This window comes from Bubalus bubalis, chromosome 14 (assembly GCF_019923935.1).
Source record: "Bubalus bubalis isolate 160015118507 breed Murrah chromosome 14, NDDB_SH_1, whole genome shotgun sequence".
In the NCBI taxonomy this organism is placed as follows: domain Eukaryota; kingdom Metazoa; phylum Chordata; class Mammalia; order Artiodactyla; family Bovidae; genus Bubalus; species Bubalus bubalis.
Genome location: NC_059170.1, coordinates 62926690 through 62945395, shown reverse-complemented (window position 1 = coordinate 62945395; position 18706 = coordinate 62926690). Strand labels below are relative to the sequence as shown.

The 18706-nt window shown below is 38.4% G+C and overlaps 1 protein-coding gene across 7 annotated transcripts in view; it reads left to right on the top strand.

Annotated features, from left to right (window-relative positions):
• Positions 1–18706, top strand: part of MALRD1 (MAM and LDL receptor class A domain containing 1) — a 743525-nt gene that overhangs the window by 450499 nt on the left and 274320 nt on the right. For all 7 annotated transcript variants that reach the window (XM_044928177.2, XM_044928178.2, XM_044928176.2 and 4 more), the window contains 2 exons: positions 15744–15989; positions 17894–18051. In XM_044928177.2, the coding sequence (XP_044784112.2) occupies positions 15744–15989; positions 17894–18051 (404 nt within the window). The remainder of the gene's footprint in view (positions 1–15743; positions 15990–17893; positions 18052–18706) is intronic.

Genomic DNA, 18706 nt, shown 5'->3' with positions numbered 1-18706 from the left:
TCCTGATACCAAAATGTCACAGGCACATCTTCCCCTTGATCAATAACAGAGGAAGCCTTGGCTACCTTGGCACCATGGTAAACCTTCCAGGAATTTCTCAAGAATACATGGACTTGGTTATCAAAGGCATGGCCAAACTAATGTCCACTGGGTGGCAGCAGCCATCCAGCCCCAAGAATTACTCTAAAAGACTCTTGCCTTGGACCAGTAATCAGCAACCAGTCTTAATCGTTTATTTTGTGTCTTGTGTATGAATGTCTTATTCTTTAAGGAAGACTTTAAGCTTATATAGAGCAGGCTATATATTGTACATTTCCTGCCAGACACCACGTGAATTGGCCCCCAATTTAAGATACATATTTTAAAGATGGTACTGATGAACCTATTTGCAGGCAGCAATGGAGATGCAGACACAGAGAACAGACTTTGGACACAGAGGGTGGGGGAGGGAGAGGGTGGGATAAATGGAGAGAGTAGTATGGAAACATATAAATTACCATATGTAAGATAGATAGCTAGTGGGAATTTGCTGTTTGACTCAGGGAACTTAAATGCATGCTCTGTGACAACCTAGAGGGGTGGGATGGGGTGGTTCAAGAGAGAGGCAACATACGTATGCCTATGACTGATTCATGTTGGTGTATGGCAGAAACCAGCACAATATTGTCATTATCCTTCAATTGAAAATAAAATTTTAAAAAGATACATATTTTAAAAGAATATCATTTATTGTAGATGACTTCAAAATGAATCTTAAAAATTTTAAAGAATATCTTTATATTTTGCCTCAGTGTATTTGAAACATATAATCTAGTTCATTTGCATCCTTGTTAGGTTGTTCTGAAAACCATCGTAATATCCTGCAACAGGTCGCTTTATTGTAATGAGAATATTTGGATAATTTATTGAGTAAGGTTTGAACATAGATAATAAGTGGTGAATTCTTATTATGTCCTGATGCAGGTGTATGTGGTCTCTTTGTCCCAAACACATTCACTGAAAGGATGGACCTGGTATTGGCTCCTGAGATGTGTGTCTCCTTGATTCAAAGAATCCTATTAGGTTAAATGATCTCTATTGATATTTCTGCCTCCAGTAATTATTGTTATTCTTGGTTCTTCATTACTCTTAATATTATTCGTCTTATGAGACCGAATGTAACCAGAAACGACTGTAGGCATAGATACACAGGAATAGGTTTACATGTTTTATGTCCATTGTCAGTCCTCTGAATTGGTGCTTCCTTGGAAATTCAGCTGGAGAAAAGGAGGCTGTCCCTGGTTAATTACACATTATACTTTGAAAAATGGGTACTGTCTGGCAGGTGATAATGCTTTCTGGATTCTGCATTAAAGTTCACCATCACACTTGAACCACAAATAGCAATGCTATATAGTGGGAAGAATATTGAACTTGAATTTTTTTTAATGAGTTTTAGCCCTTTGCCAGCTCAGAGTTAAAAATAGAGCCTTAAATAAGTCCCTTCACCTCTCTGTGTCAGCTTCCTAACATGTTAAGTGTCAAATGAAAGAGACTAACTAATTGAAACCTAACTAGTCTCACTGCTTCTAGTCACTGCCAATTTCAGGTCATTGCTCAATTTAAAAAGATTAAACCTTCTAGAACCATACTCTGATCACATTGCTTCTCTGCCGAGAATTACTCAATAGCTTTCCTAAGCTAAAAGATAAAATTCGGACTTCTTAGACGGGTATTCCACTTAGGTTCTATTCAGCATGTTTCTTGAGTGGATATTATATATGAAAATGTTCTAGGCTTTAGTGATGCCAAGATAAATGATGGCTACCTTTAATCACATTCACCAAAATCATACCCACCCCACCCACTGGTCCACCCCCCTCCACCCCCGCCCCCCGCCCCACTCCACACACAAATTACCATTTCACAGGTTCCCCCCAGAGATTTGGGCAGGAACATTATGATGAGTCATTGTTTATACTACCACACCCATCTTTCTTTATCATTTTTCCTAAAGAATGAGGGATCTAGTAAAGTGGGATAAGTTTGATCTAATGGAACTGTAGATTTTCTTTGAATAGAGATATACTTAAAACTAGGAAGAGCATGATTAAGGACTCAGGAACATAAACATCCATGTGTGTGTTTATTATTAGTTTATTTACTGACCACACCTTGCAGCATGCGAGATCTTAGTTCCCAGGCCAGGAATCAAACCTGCACCCCTGCAGTGGTAGCAGAATCTTACTTGCGGAACTGCCAGGAAAGTCTCGGTACGTGTGTGTTTAGAAGGATGAACAGATACCTGGTTTGAATGAAAGGGAGATGATGTAATAATGAAAATTTGAGATAATGATTTATAAAGTTGGTCTGGATATGGCATGTGAATGTCTTTGAATGATGTGCTCAGAAGTTTAGACTCAATTCCATTAAATTCAGAGGAAGTGTTCTGACCATGAAGCAGACAGATGAGAATCCCCTATGATCGTATCTGTACTAAAGTCCATATATGAATTTCAGAGTAGGAGGACATACATTTGAGTTCTGACCCTGTTTTGACTAATTTACTCTCTACATGATTGTTCTTAAGGTTTGATGCAAAACAAGTATAATCTTATATACATGTGTGTATAGAACTAAAGAACCTCTTGATGAAAGTGAAAGAGGAGAGTGAAAAAGTTGGCTTAAAGCTCAACATTCAGAAAACTAAGATCATAGCATCTGGTCCCATCACTTCATGGAAAATAGATGGAGAAACAGTGAAAACAGTGGCAGACTTTATTTTGGGGGGGCTCCAAAGTCACTGCAGATGGTGACTGTGGCCATGAAATTAAAAGACACTTACTCCTTGGAAGAAGAGTTATGACCAACCTAGACAGCATATTCAAAAGCAGAGACATTACTTTGTCAACAAAAGTTCGTCTAGTCAAGGCTATGGTTTTTCCAGTAGTCATGTATGGATGTGAGACTTGGACTATTAAGAAAGCTGAGCGCCAAAGAATTGATGCTTTTTAACTGTGGTGTTGGAGAAGACTCTTGAGAGTCCCTTGGACTGCAAGGAGATCCAACCAGTCCATCCTAAAGGAAATCAGTTCTGAATGTTTGTTGGAAATACTGATGTTGAAGCTGAAACTCCAGTACTTTGGCCACCTCGTGCGAAGAGCTGACTCATTTGAAAAGACCCTGATGCTGGGGAAGATTGAAGGTGGGAGGAGAAAGGGACGACAGAGGATAAGATGGTTGGATGGAATCACCGACTCAATGGACATGAGTCTGAGTAAACTCCAGGAGCTGGTGATGGATAGGGAGGCCTGGCGTGCTGCAGTCCATGGGGTCACAAAGAGTCAGACACAACTGAGCGACTGAACTTAACTGAACTGATATGTACATGTATATATATGTTTCTATAGGTACACACACATATGAAAGTGCTTTGTAAATTATCAATGTTATAATAATATTAGTTTGGATCTCAAAGTTGATTTATTTCTTATCCACAAGCATGCTGTGAATTGTACTTATTATTATTCATACCACTTGTTGATTGCTGGAAAGACATTTTCCATTCTCAGTGATTCTTCTATGAATTCTACTCTTCTTTTTATGGTAGTTAAGTACTCAACTCCTCTCTGGAGTCATCACCGGTGACCCCAGTGTTACATCTGCTGATATCACTCATCTTTCTTAGACTTCACTTATGCCATTCAGTTCTCCCATCATATACTGAATTATATGCTCAGCTAACCTCTAGTATAAATGTATGCATTGTTGTTATTTATAAACTGTTAGGACAGAGATGTAGTCTTGGCTTCTTATTTCATAGTTTTTCCATTTGGCCTAGGATTTTATGTAATGAGTTATAATGAAAAAGAACACAAACCTCAGTGTTAGATCCATTTGGGTATAAATCCCAGCTCTGCCATATACCAATGTGAATTTGCACTAGTTAATTAATATTGATGTAAAATCAAGATAATAATTATTTTTCAATGTAGTGAGAATTAGAGATAATATGTATAAAATGCCCAGCATTGGTTGACATTCAATTAATTTTAGTTATGATAATGATGTGAAAATGAGAGTCCCTCAGCTGTGTATGACCCTTGCAACCCCATGGACTGTAGCCCTCTAGGATCCTCTGTCCATGGGATTTCCCAGGCAAGAATACTAGAGTGGGTTGCCATTTCCTTCTCCAGGGATCTTCCCAACCCAGGAATCAAACCCAGGTCTGCTGCCTCAGAGACAGATTCTTTACCGTCTGAGCTATCAGGGAAGCTACGATAATGAAAGTGATGACTATTAAACAGTGTTTTTGTTTTTTTAACCAAGCATGTGTTCACCTAAATTTGGTTTTATATAGTTATTTACATAGTGACCCATGTTTTCCAAAGCATCTTATGATCATTCATTTATATTTCAGAAAAACCGTGAAAGTGAAGTCATTTTTAACAACAGTTTTAGTAATGGAAAATTTTTGTACAGGAAGGTTAAAAGAAGTGATTAAGACCAGACTTTGAAGGTCTACGAATGGATCTTCGCGTGGTGAATATGCCTCCTATGCTTAGTTAACTATTAGCAGTTAGCCTTCTTCCACCAAAACTGTCGGACATTTGCATATTTTCATAAAAAATTTTCAGTGCCTTGATTTTGTAGCAGACAATCTGAAAAAAAGAAAACTAGACATTTTCTCCTGTCGATTTCTTTGTGTGTACACTATTTTCCTTTGTATTTTTCAAATACTTTTGGAGGAAATTATTTGTTTACCTTTGATTACCTTCATTACTTAAATTCTTTCAGCTTTCATTCCACTTCTCATCTTGTCTCACTCAGTACAAGACGCTTCTCCCTTCTCTTTTTAAATACATCATGGGTGTGGTTCCATATGTCAGTAAATTTCAAGGAAAATTCAGCATTATCCTTCTCCAGAGAGAGCACTTAAATACAGCAGATAGTTAATATTTGCCAATGTGTGCTTTGCTGTGATAATGTCTTGGTGGATGTATAGGTGTTGAAACCATTTATACCTCCTCCCGCTCAATTTTCTCACCTATACAAAGGAATCCTGGTCTCTAATCCCCCTAGGAATTGAGATGAGGACAGTATAATACATGTTCAGTTCAGTTCAGTCGCTCAGTCGTGTCCGACTCTTTGCAACCCCATGAATAGCAGCACGCCAGGCCTCCCTGTCCATCACCAACTCCCAGAGTTCACTCAGACTCACATCCATCGAGTCAGTGATGCCATCCAGCCATCTCACCCTCTGTCGTCCCCTTCTCCTCCTGCCCCCAATCCCTCCCAGCATCAGAGTCTTTTCCAATGAGTCAACTCTTTGCATGAGGTGTCCAAAGTACTGGAGTTTCAGCTTTAGCATCATTCCTTCCAAAGAAATCCCAGGGCTGATCTCCTTCAGAATGGACTGGTTGGATCTCCTTGCAGTCCAAGGGACTCTCAAGAGTCTTCTCCAACACCACAGTTCAAAAGCATCAGTTCTTCGGTGCTCAGTTTTCTTCACGGTCCAACTTTCACACCCATACATGACTACTGGAAAAACCATAGCCTTGACTAGATGGACCTTTGTTGGCAAAGTAATGTCTCTGCTTTATAATATGCTATCTAGGTTGTTCATAGCTTTCCTTCCAAGGAGTAAGCATCTTTTGATTTCATGACTGCAATCACCATCTACAGTGATTTTGGAGCCCCCAAAAATAAAGTCAGCTACTGTTTCCACTGTTTCCCCATCTATTTCCCATGAAGTGATGGGACCAGATGCCATGATCTTAGTTTTCTTAATGTTAATGTTATATAAAAATATGATATTTATATTATTATCTATTATACTAATGTATCTTTTTCTTGCAAATAATAATAGAAGTTTATTTTGTCTCAAATTTTCCTCCTGCCCTGACTTGAATAAATGGTTAAATCATTCAGGCAGTGTTTCATACCAAAAACCTAAAAGTGTTCTTGACTTTTCCCATACTGATTATTTACCTTTGAATCTAGCAAAAATTTCTGTGGCCCTATTTTCTTGAACATATTTCCCAATTTCAGCCACTTTTCACCATCAACTCAGCTACTCTTCTAATGACAATGTTGACAGCTCATAGGGGTTGAGTATTCACTATGTTCCAGGCATTGCTTACTTAATACTCATACCTGTCAGTCTGAACCTACTTCATCCCTAAACATAATAGCCTCCTAGTGGGTCTCTTTTTATGTATTCATGCTACTCTTTCCATGTGCCAATCAAGAATTTTTTTTTAAATTTGTTTCTGGGTGGTATTCAGCTCAGTTCAGTTCAGTCACTCAGTCGTGTCTGACTCTCTGTGACCCCATGGACTGCAGCACAGTCGGCCTGCCTATCCATCACCAACTCCCAGAGTTTACCCAAATTCATGTCCGCTGAGTCGGTGACGCCATCCAACCATCTCATCCTCTGTTGTCCCCTTCTCCTCCTGCCTTCAATCTTTCCCAGCATCAGGGTCTTTTCAAATGAGTCAGCTCTTTGCATCAGGTGGCCAAAGTACTGAGTTTCAGCTTCAACATCAGTCCTTCCAACGAACATTAAGAACTGATTTCCTTTAGGATGGACTGGTTGGATCTCCTTGCAGTCCAAGGGACTCTCAGGAATTTTCTCCAACACCACAGTTCAAGAGCATCGATTCTTCAGCACTTGGCTTTCTTTATAGTCCAACTCTCACATCCATTCATGACTATTGGAAAAACCATAGCCTTGACTAGATGGACCTTTGTTGGCAAAGTAATGTATCTGATTTTTAATATGCTGTCTAAGTTGGTCACAACTCTTCTTCCAAGGAGTAAGTGTCTTTTAATTTCATGGCCTCAGTCATCATCTGCAGTGACTTTGGAGCCCCCCAAAATAAAGTCTGCCACTGTTTCCACTGTTTCTCCATCTATTTTCCATGAAGTGATGGGACCGGATGCCATGATCTTAGTTTTCTGAATATTGAGCTTTAAGCCAACTTTCTCACTCTCCTCTTTTACTTTCATCAAGAGGTTCTTCAGTTCTTCTTTACTTTCTACCATAATGGTGGTGTCATCTGCATATCTGAGGTTATTGGTATTTCTCCTGGCAATCTTGATTCCAGATTGTGCTTCTAAGTTTGTAACTAGATTCATTGTATTAGGCTCTCTTTATCTTTTGATTCCATCTGTTTATCCATTTGGTCACTGCAGTCTTACTGAAGAGAAAGTATTAAAATACCAATAACATGTACCTTATATACAATGAAATATTAATCATAAAAAGAAATCAAGTTGAGTCAGTGGTAGTGAGGTGGATGAAGCTAGAGCCTGTTATACAGAGTGAAGTAAGAAAGAGATAAACAAATATTGTACATTAATGCATATATGTGGACTCTAGAAAAAGGGTACCGATCAACCTATTGCAAGGGAGGAATGGAGACACAGATGTAGAGAACAGACTTGCAGACACAGCAGAGGAAGGAGAGGACAGGACGAATTGAGAAAGTAGCACCGATCGTGTGTTAAATTGTACTTTAGCCTTCTGATCCTTAGTTACCACATTTGAAAATGGAGGTAATGTTTCTTATTATGTTGTCATGAGGATTAGAGATGATAGTCATAAAATGTCTAGCACAAAGCAAACCATATAGGAGGTGATTGATAAATAACTAATTTTGCCATTTACTCTAAAATTGCTCTTCACTCATTTTAACTATATTTTAATATATACGCATGCTCATATATTTAATACTGTCATATGTATATATACAAAATTATACAAACACACACACATATATATATAATATGGGTGACTTATGCAACACATATGTAACATACATACACACAGACATACACACGGAAGTACTGAAAACTATTTTCACCCTAGGTAGACAATACGTATTTTAAGGAAAGGGACCCTATATTTTAATCTTGTTTTAAAAGGATTTTGCACTCAACTCACTGTGAATGATATATACTAAGTCAAAAATACATAAACTAAAGCAAATTCAAACATGGTTTGGTTTATCCCAGTTAATTTTAGACATAATACACTGCACAAATGGGAGTAGCATTTAGCCACACAAATCCTGTGGATTTGCTTTGCTTCGTATTAATAGAATTTAGCTTAAATGGTCTGTTGTATATTTGCCTTTGAATTAGATAATTGCCTCCGTTTCATTACATAGAATTTTTGTTAACCAGGTCAATAGGGTTTACAAATGGAAACTGCTTTGTTATAGAATCAAATTATATAAAGGTAGTATTAAATTGGGATTGTGACTATAATAAATTCTGCCTATGTAAGTAATAGGTAAATCTTTGCTTAAGGTATTGAAAATGTATATTTTGAACAAACTGAATAGCTACTGTCACTATCAAAAACAAAAGGAGAAAAACCCAGAAGTAATTGACATTTTCATCACAGCAAAAGAGGTCTGAGGTGATTGACTCTGTATAATTTTCTCAGTCTTGGTATCTCAGATTTCATCAGTTCAAACACAGTCCCGTGCCTGTTATCCTTGTCCAACAGCCAGAATAGCAAGTCATTTTCCACTCAGCCATCTTGTAGGAGGGCTTCCCTGGTGGCTCAGTGGTAAAGAATCCACCTGCCAAGCAGGAGATGTGGGTTTGATCCCTGGGTCAGGAAGATCCCGGGAAGAAAATGGGAATCCACTCCAATATCCTTGCCTGGGAAATCCCATGGACAGAGGAGCCTGGTGGGCTACAGTTCATGGGGTCACAAGGAGTCGGACACGACTTAGCAACTGAGCATGCACTATCTTCTTGAAGCTCTCAGTCATCACTGTGCTCTTTTCTGTTTTACTCAGTTCATTCATTCATTCACTCATTCAGTTTTTTGTTCGGCCAGCAAACGTATAGTGAGCACTTTTAAGGTGTGTCGATTTCAGTCCCCCATGGACCCTTCTGACTGGCGGTGGAAAGAGTCAAATGCCAATAACCATGCAGACACATATAACACAGAGTTCTGAAAAGTCCGTTGAAGAAAAGCTGCCTGGTGTGAAAAGAGGTTATAATAGAAGGATTTGACCAATCATGGCTTCTTGCAGAAAGTAGAGATTGAGCTTAAATCTGCAAGATTTTCAAAGGGAGAGTTGTTGAGGCAGGTAGGTGGTCCAGCTTGTGTAAGTGTCTGTGGCTGGAGGTGCTGGATGAAGGCCAGTAGGTTTGTGGTGGGAAGTTGAGGGGAAGAGCATGATCAGAGAGGAGGCTGGAAAGGTGAGTGGCAAACAGTCCTTGAGTTGATTCTCTGTCACCTTAGCAAACTTGGCCTTTCCCCTGACTATGGTAGAGCATTTCATTCCTTACAACTCCTTTTTTAAACTGAAATTGGATTCAATTCTCCCTTAATTTCAACATTTCTTCCATAGCCATATGGAGTAGAGTGTGTTCAATCTCCCACTTCCCCATAAACCATGGTGTCCAGAAAATTGTCAACATTCTTGCCACTCATTCCAGGCTAATACTCTTCAGAGGAACTGCAGTCTGTTTGGGATTTCCCAGTTATAATATAACTTTACAACTATAGCCCTTTCTTTAACCTGGGATGAGGCCCTGGTGTGTTCAGGCCTTTGTTCTCACCAATGTCTTTTTTAAAATAAAGCAAACTTTCATTTCATTACACACACACAGTATTACCAAAAAGGAGCAGAAATTAAAATTTTTTTGACTTTAGTCTTTGTTTCTATTTCCAGAGGAATTGTTCACTGCTTATGTATCTTTCCAGAGGCAGTCAATAAATACACCAGCACACATGTATGTTGTGCCTGTGTATATATTCCTCTTTTTCACTCTAAAAATCTTATTGTTCATTTGCAGCCAAAGTAAATTTCAGGTGCATCAAAGGTTTGAAATCTTTTTAAAAATGAAATCATATATTAATCATACAGTCCTGGAAAACATATGGAAGGCTTTTATTTAGTATGGGATTGTCAAAAGCCATAAAAGGAAGGAAGTAAAAATTTGACTGCATAGAAGTACAAAATACAATTTTCCTAAAGTGATTTCGAGCTTGAGATTTTACTGTAGGTCAGACTTGTAGCTCTAGCTTCGTCTTATGGCAACAGCTCCATTTGCAATGTCTTAGATAAAAATAATTCTCCTTAAATACTTGGAGCCTCTACTAGGTACGCTGAAGGACAATAAAGAATTGTTTTACATTTCTTGACAGCGAAAATAAGACTTCAGAAAACAGAGATGCTTAGTGATCTAACTCATTACTTTGTGTTACTAAGTATGATACCCTCAAAATAAAGATATATAAATCGTTCACCACCAAGACATTAGAAATGTTCTCCAAGTCAGAATTATTAAAAAAAACATGTATCTTTACAGGTTTCTTTGTAATTGTTTAAGTGTTCTTCTAAGAGAGTTAGAGTTAATTGAAGGTGAGCATGTAATGTTAACGTAATATTTCTCAAATGTTCAGTATTAAAATTGAGTAAAAGGTGAGGCATGAACTGTTCTTTCTGACAGTGTATTTTGAATGAACATGAGTGGTAACTGTGTTAGTGTAAATTTCATCGTTCTGATCAAGACTGTTAGAAAGTGCTCTTTGAATATTTGGATTGCTACTATTTGGAATGAAGAAGTGGGAGCCTGCAGGCACAATATTTTTATATTTTGTCCAGCTGGCAGTTTGTTCCCAGTTGAGGGCTGAGTGAGCCTTTGGCTAGTAAGCTTTGCCCAGGAAGCACAGAAGTACAGAACTGCTCTTCTCAGCCAGGGCCTCAGCAGTACTTCAGTCACAGCCAGTTGGAACCACGTTAGGTCTTTCTCCTTAAAACCTGGAGGCCTTTTTTCTGCCTAGACTTCCCTCCATGTTTCTCCTTATTTCTTATTGCAAATCACAGTCCCTCTACTTTTGTTGTTGTTGTCTTCCGTTTGTCAATTCTTTAAGGCCACCACTATCTATTTTATGGAACTTTTTTCCACATATTATCTCCTTCATGCTAATAACATTAAAGTAGATCCCACAAACCTTGATATTTTCAAGTTTTTGCTGAAAATTACTAAAGGGAAATATCAAGAGGCTTAAAAATAACCAATAGGAAGGCCTTTGAACTGCCATGTTTTACCTACTGCAAAGACAATAACCAGAAGGGTTTTATTTTCTAGCCTCATATCACCCAGAAGGTTTGGTTGCTCCACTGAACTCTCTTGCCATATAAACAGGATTGCAAAGTGAGTTAAAGAAAGGCATCTCCTGACATTCAGGACCTGGTCTGGAACTGTCAGCTAGGCCTTGAGGTTGTTATGAGCTGGTGCTTCTCCTGTTTATAGTGTAAACAGTTTCACAGAGCATAAGCATCAGACATAGATTTTCCCCAAGTTTCTAGTTGCTTATGACTGGAGAATAATTTTGTACCTTCTTACTTTTTCTTATACGTGTGGTAAGAGCCAAAGTCCTCTCATTACTTATTTTGATGTTGAAATTATTTCTGATTTGACCAGTAATTCAGACTTTCATCATAATGATGTAATTTTTTTGAGCACCTTTTAAATTTTTGGCGCACACAAAAAAATTCCCAGGCTCATCTTGGACCTTCTTTTCCTTAGCCCCAAATAGACCATTTTCCCAAGACCTAGTTCCTTGTAATGGGGAATAGTATTTAAGTACTGTAGTGTTTGGGACAGAGAAGTGACATTCAATTCATATAAAATATCTCCATGGTTTTTCTAGGTAAATATTTTTATTGAAGTATAGTTGACTTATAATGTGTTAATTTTCTGCTGTAGAGAAAAGTGATTTATATATATGTGTGTGTGTATGTATATATTACATTCTTTTTCACATTCTTTTCCATTATGGTTTATCATAGGATATTGAATACAGTTCCCTGCGTTATACAGTAGGACTTTGTGGTTTATCCATTCCATATATAACAGCTTACATCACCATCGTTCTTTATTGCTTAATGGGAAATGGTAGGGTACAAAGATCAGAAAGGAAAGTGTTGTAATAAAATCACACACAGAAAATGATAGTGGCTTGAACCAAAAGTTGTAGTAACATCACCTCTAGTAACAGAGTAGGATTGAAAATTGACAGAATTCACTGAAAGATTATATATAAGTTATGAGATAAAATATTATATATTATTACAACAGTATTATATATGGATATATTATTAATATTTAGAGAATGAGGAAATGAACCTGGGGAGAGTGTTATGCTGGTTAGGGGATAGGACCTGGATGAAGATTGCTGCACACGGGTAGGGGCTGATATATTTGGGATCTTCTACCAACAGGGGGAGCACCTGGGCTTTCTTAGAAAACCTCATTTTGTGGGTAATGCAATCCTGGTGTGTGGTGTGGTGTTATCAGTCTTAATATCTGAACCCAATTTTGAACAGCAGTCTACCTTGAAACTGAGGATAGTCCCAAGCTCTAGGAGTTGTAATAATAATATATGTAATATTTTATCTCATAAATCATATGTAATCATCCAGTGAATTCTGTCAATTGTTAGTCTTATAATTAGAATATATCTTATCACCTCTAAGACTGATGACACCACATACATACCAAGAAGGTTTGAAAATTTCCTGGGTGTAGAACACATGGGGAAAGGCTGTCAGTCATTAAGTCATACGTTGAAAAGTGGAGTCAGACTTCTAATACAGAGCTCCTTACAAGACTTTTTTCTCTCCAAGCAACTGGAGTTATAGAGTTGCCATTAACACAGATGGAGAAGACTGTTCAGTGAGTCAGTTTGAAGGGGAAGAATCAGATTTTGAACTTAAGCATATTAAGTTTCAGAGTCTCTGACGTTTACATGGGAGGTTTTTAAATTTTATAATTTGTTCTTCCTTACAAAATTAAGGGCTTTCCTACTGCTCAGATGGTAAAGAATCTGCCTGCAATGTGGAAGACCTGGGTTTGACCCCTGGGTTGGGAAGTTCCTTGGAGGAGGGCATGGCAACCCACTCCAGTGTTCTTGCCTGGAAAATCCCCATGGACGAAGGATCCTGGCAGACTACAGTCCATTGGGTCGCAAAGAGTCAGACACAACTGAGCGACTAATAACAGCACAGCACACAAAATTAAACTGCCTATCAGAAGGGTCACTGCCTAATTTAAACAGTATTTTTTTCTGTAAAAATGAACATAATATCATTAGATCCTTAATATCAAATCATTTAAAGATATACACCCTACTTTTAGGTAGCTGATTTCTTTGAACAAAACAATAGGCATGGAAAATAATTTAGAAATAGGTAAATAATATTAGTTGATAACTTCCCTTGAATTTACCAAAAAATGTTGCTAATTGTTTTATGGATAAAAGTACATTATAGCAGCGAAGTTTTCTTTATTAACCTAGAGAGCTTTCAGTTCAAAATTAATTTTGTGTTATGTTTGAATCATTGTATCTTAAATTATGCAAGTATTTATGTTTTATAAATGTAAAACAGTGATTCACATTGTGACTATCTTAAAATATTAGCTATATTGATTGTGTAATATTTTGCCTCATGTTTCCACTTACAGACAGTCCAAATTATTTTCTCTTGTGTTTTAAAAGAATTAGATTTTAGCTTGACCCAGTTGCTTTGGAGAAAAACATCTTCAAAACCAGTAAATTTGCTTTTATTCCCCAGACAAATTGAAATTGATGGAATCAATACAAATGTCAATTATATAAAATCAAATGATCTAGTAATTTCTCAGGTTCTTAACAGATCCATGAGAAATAATGCAACTGGTAGTCAACACTGGTGTTTCATCCCTGGGTGATCTTCTGTCTTACAGTAGTAGACCTACCACTGTCCTTCAAGTCAATGGACTTAAAAAATAATTCTGAAGACAACAGACCTGGGTCCAGATTGCATTGCTCCTCTTGAAAATTCAGCAAGTCATTTAACATCTATAATCCTCAGTTTTCTCATCTATAAATGAGAGGGTTAATGTAAATGATCTCCATTTCTGTGTAGCTCAAAAATGCTTTAATGTTACAATTCTCAGTCAAGCTCTGTAATTGAAACAACAAAAGTCTTTTGTCTTACCCTCCAATCTGCCAGCTGAACTGGGCACCTAAATAAAAATAGTTTAATCTTACACTGCAAGAAAGGAAAATGTTAGCAATTAACCTAGAAGACAAGAAAGTTTTGTTAGAGACAGAATGCAGAGTTGAAATTTGTTTCAAAGGCATTGCAAATGTAAAGGCCATTTAATTAGGCAATCTTGAACGTGCAGTCCAAGAAGAGCTTAGCACACAAAGTGGCTGGGAATTCTCAGAACACCAGTTCTTCCCCACTGGTGTCTACATGGCCTTCCATTCCTCTCCTGCCACTTCTTTCCTCTTAGCCATCTGTTTTCTAAAATGTGAGACTGATCCAGAACATAAAAGCTTTTCTATGAGATTCCATCAAAAGCAGTTTCCAATTCTCAGAACACCTTCCATTAAATGTCTGAATCACCTCCTTCCTCTAATCCACACCAGTCCTCAACCTCCAGCCACTCTCTCAGGCCATGGAAACTCCCATCTAAAAATGAAGTAGGAAGTGGTATTACCAGCTCCCCTAACTGGCCAACTGAGGAGGAAGGAAAACAAAAGTTCAGGTACTATAGAGTCACAAAGCAAATGGGAAGCTGATGTCACCACATCAGAACTTTTCCTACTGAAATATTGTCAACCACGGTGGTTATGTTCTATTGAAATGTTGGAGCAGGATATTTATAACTTGACTGTGCCTATTGAACGGGTTTATTATTTCCAAAACACTTTAACTCATTCATTTGACTAATATTTACTGCTTGCCTGTGAAGGTTCAAGCACTATTCTAGTGATAGAAACTGGAGGTCCCCAACCTTTTTGGCACAAGGGAATGGTTTTGTGAAAGATTATTTTTTCTGTGATGTGAGGGTGGGGGTATAGTTTCCTGATAATTCAAGCCATTACATTTATTGTACACATTATTTCTATTCTCATTACATCAGCTCCACCTCAGATCATCAGGCATTAGATCCCAGAGATTGAGGATCCCCAATATAAACAAGTCTCTCTTAATTAGTTTAACTTTTTACTATTATTTTTTTCTCCTTTTTGATCAGTAGACTAAAACTCATCAAATATAGGAATGATCCAAATCACATAACTGATGAATTATCAGCATCAGTTCAAACTCAGACATTCAGAATCATCATGCTTTGTCTTTAAGTTTGTAGAAAAGTCTTTATGAGCAACACTGCTTTGTAGGAAAATTGCACCTTAAATTCCAAACAACTATGAAATAAATAAGCATTTTGGAGGAAAAAAATCTGTTGGAAGGTTAAATATTAGTTGTATATTCATGCCCCTGCTTCTGAGGAAGTGTGATATATGTTTGGCTTCAGATAAATAATGGAGTGCATGGATACTGATGTACCTTCAAATACCCCATGTTACACAAGTTCTTACTACCCTGAAGATCTTGTTTCAGGATTAAAAATAGAAAGCCTCTCTTTGGTTTTCAGATCTAATTTATTTCTTTGAGGATAGCTCACAGGACATGCTGCATTTGAGGACGATTGGAGTACATTCCTAGATCAATAAAATGATTGATTGTTTTCATTTTGAATGAAGCTTGTGAATAAGCCATAGACCAGAACCCTGGAGAGATTAGGGAAGAGAGAGGCAGGGGTCAGACACCCCAAACTCCCAAGAACCTTATGTTTCTTTACATATTAAAGGGAATCTACTCTTCCTACTTTTTAACCTCATAAACATGGTGGGAGTGTTTCCTCATCCTTTTTGTTTGTTTGTTTTTTAGGTTACTGTCCACATGGCTATCGGGAATGTCAGAATGGCAGATGTTTTAAACCGGAGCAGAGCTGTAATTTTGTAGATGATTGCGGAGATTATACTGATGAAAATGAATGCGGCGGCTCCTGTACTTTTGAAAAAGGCTGGTGTGGTTGGCAAAACTCCTTGGCTGAAAACTTCGATTGGATTTTGGGGGTCGGCTCTCCACAAAGCCTAAGACCTCCCAGAGACCACACACTTGGAAATGAAAATGGTAGGTTATCAGGTTGTTCCAGTTACTCTACTTTTATTCACAGTGAGCATCACATTGTCTTTCCTGAGAGCATCAGAAAGACCACTGTGGTGTCAGGGCAACTAAGTCAAACATTTAATGAGTACCTTTGTCTCCCAGGACTGCATAGCAGACAGCCTCAGCGGGGTGGTGTTAAAAGCAGACATTTATTGTCTCACAGTTTGGGGGCTAGAAATTTGAAATCACGGTGTCAGTAGGGCTGGTGGTTCCTGTTGAGGATTTTGAAGGAGAATAATCTATCCCTTGCCTCTCACTAGCTTCTGGTAGCTTCACATGCTACTTGGCTTGTAGGTGGAACTCTCTTTCTGTCTTTGCGTTGTCTTTCCTCTATGTATGTGTCTAAATTTTCCCTTTTCATTACAATAATCTTATTGGACTAGAGGCCACCTTCATGACTTTATTTCAACTTAATCATCAGCAAAAACCCTATTTCCAAAGAAGCTCACATTAACTGGGACAGGAATTAGGACTTTCACATCTTTTGGGGGGACACTATGTAACATATAACAGTGAGTAATTAAAACTGAATATTGCTTTGATAATTGTAGATAGATGATAACATAGCCTGCCCTCGGGTACCTTTTCTAAATGACACATTTGTAATCAATAACCTTGAATTCTACCATTTATTTGATCAGTAGCAAGTCATGTAACTTTTCAGATTCTCAAATCTCTCCTCTGTCCAATGGAGATAATAAAATTTGCCCTGGAGTTGTCAGGATCAAGGGAGATGATCTGTATTTGGGGACAGGCAGTAGAAAGCCCTAAAGGTGCTGTGCAGATGTAGCTGTAAGATCATCTCTGTGAAGGGTGCTTGGGATGGCTCATTTTTACAGTGAGCTGAACCTATTTCTCATATTCTTTGGTCAAGGGGTAAAAGTCATTAGCAGAATAAAGAAGGGATCTTGAATTCCTGGCTGTTACAGAGTAGAATAAAGGTGTTTAAATATTGAAGTTTCATCAGATCAGATCAGTCGCTTAGTCATGTCTGACTCTTTGCGACCCCATGAATCGCAGCACGCCAGGCCTCCCTATCCATCACCAACTCCTGGAGTTCACTGAGACTCATAGGCCTATGATAAAACAGGGGCTTCCCTGGTAGCTTCCCTAAAGAGCCCGCCTGCAATGCAGGAGACCTGGGTTCGGTCCCTGGGTCAGGAAGATCCCTTGGAGGAGAGCAGAGCAACCCACTCCAGAATTCTTTCCAGGAGAATCCCCATGGACAGAGGAGACTGGTGGGCTATAGCCCATGGGGTCTTAAACAGTCAGACATGACTGAGAGACTAAGCACACAGCACATGATAAAACAGAGCTCTCCCAGCCGGGCCAACCATGCCAGAGAAAGGAAGGCCTGAGTCCCATTCTAACACTCAGCTCTACATACGTAAAATGTTTTGGACATTTGGATAAACAAGCCAAAAACTCAGTATCTTTCCTTGTATGTTGTATGTTAAAATTCTCAGCATTTTATTTGTGCACTCAAAAGGTGACTGACTTATTGAAAGCCTGTCATATTTCTTTATTTATATTTCGTAGACAATCTTTGCATTGTTTCACAGTAACTGGATAGTTTGGGGAGTCCATGCAATGATTTCTGTAACTGTCTCATTGAGTCCATGGCATAAATATTCTGTCAGATCAGTTCATCTGCACACTGTGAAGTACTTTGCTAAAAGCACAGACAGTTGGAAATTGTTCTGTCAGTGGGCTGGAGGCAAGGCTATTATATTTCTTTTCTCTTTCAAGTAGAAATACCTTTGGCAGTTGAGATCCTATGAAATGTAATTAAAAACGCTACGATAGGAAAACTAAAATGATCCTCTCCATGTTATTTTGGCATGATCTGAATCTCATCTTGTTCCCAGGGCACTTCCTATATCTGGAAGCTACTCCAGTGGGCCTGCGGGGCGAAGAAGCACACCTCAAGAGTGGCCTGTGGCAAGAATCCAGTGCTGCCTGCACCATGAGCTTCTGGTATTTCATATCCACAAAAGCCACGGGGTCCATTCAGATCCTCATTAAGGTAAGATTTCAGTTGGTGATGCCTCTGAGCTTCGTGAAGTTTCCTACAGGCAGCACATGGCCAAAGGGAGTTTATCACAACTCTGCTGCCGTGGCCTGGAAGGCCTCCTCCCATCGGAGGGCGATGCTGCTTGTGGTTCAGATGTTTTGTGGAATTTGGTAAACTGGGCACAGGAACCAGCTTTGAGCTCAACATCATACAACAAGTTGTAACACAGGTTGTAAGTGACTCTCAGAAACTCTTTGTGGTAAGTTAGTCTAAGACCCACAAGTTTCTTCACTCTATTTGGGTATTTCCTTGCCTATCCTCCTCACTGAAAGAATCTAGATGATTTGTACATCTGAAAGAAGAGTAGCTATCCATTGTAATTAATATATGAATGATCATTAAAGAAATTAATGTGAAACATTCTGGTCCTAAGTACAGCATACAAAGGACAGGACTGCTCAGGAGAATGATCAAGGTTTGATTACATGGAACCGCTTATTAACTATGACACCGTAATACATTTTCTTACTGGGGATTAATCAGATGTTTCTGACAGGGCTTTAATTTAGTTTAACAGAGTGACAGTGTTTGGGGAGCAAAGTAACAAAGTATATATTAATATTAATGAAACTTGGTTCACATACTTTGACTCTTTGGCAAGTTACAG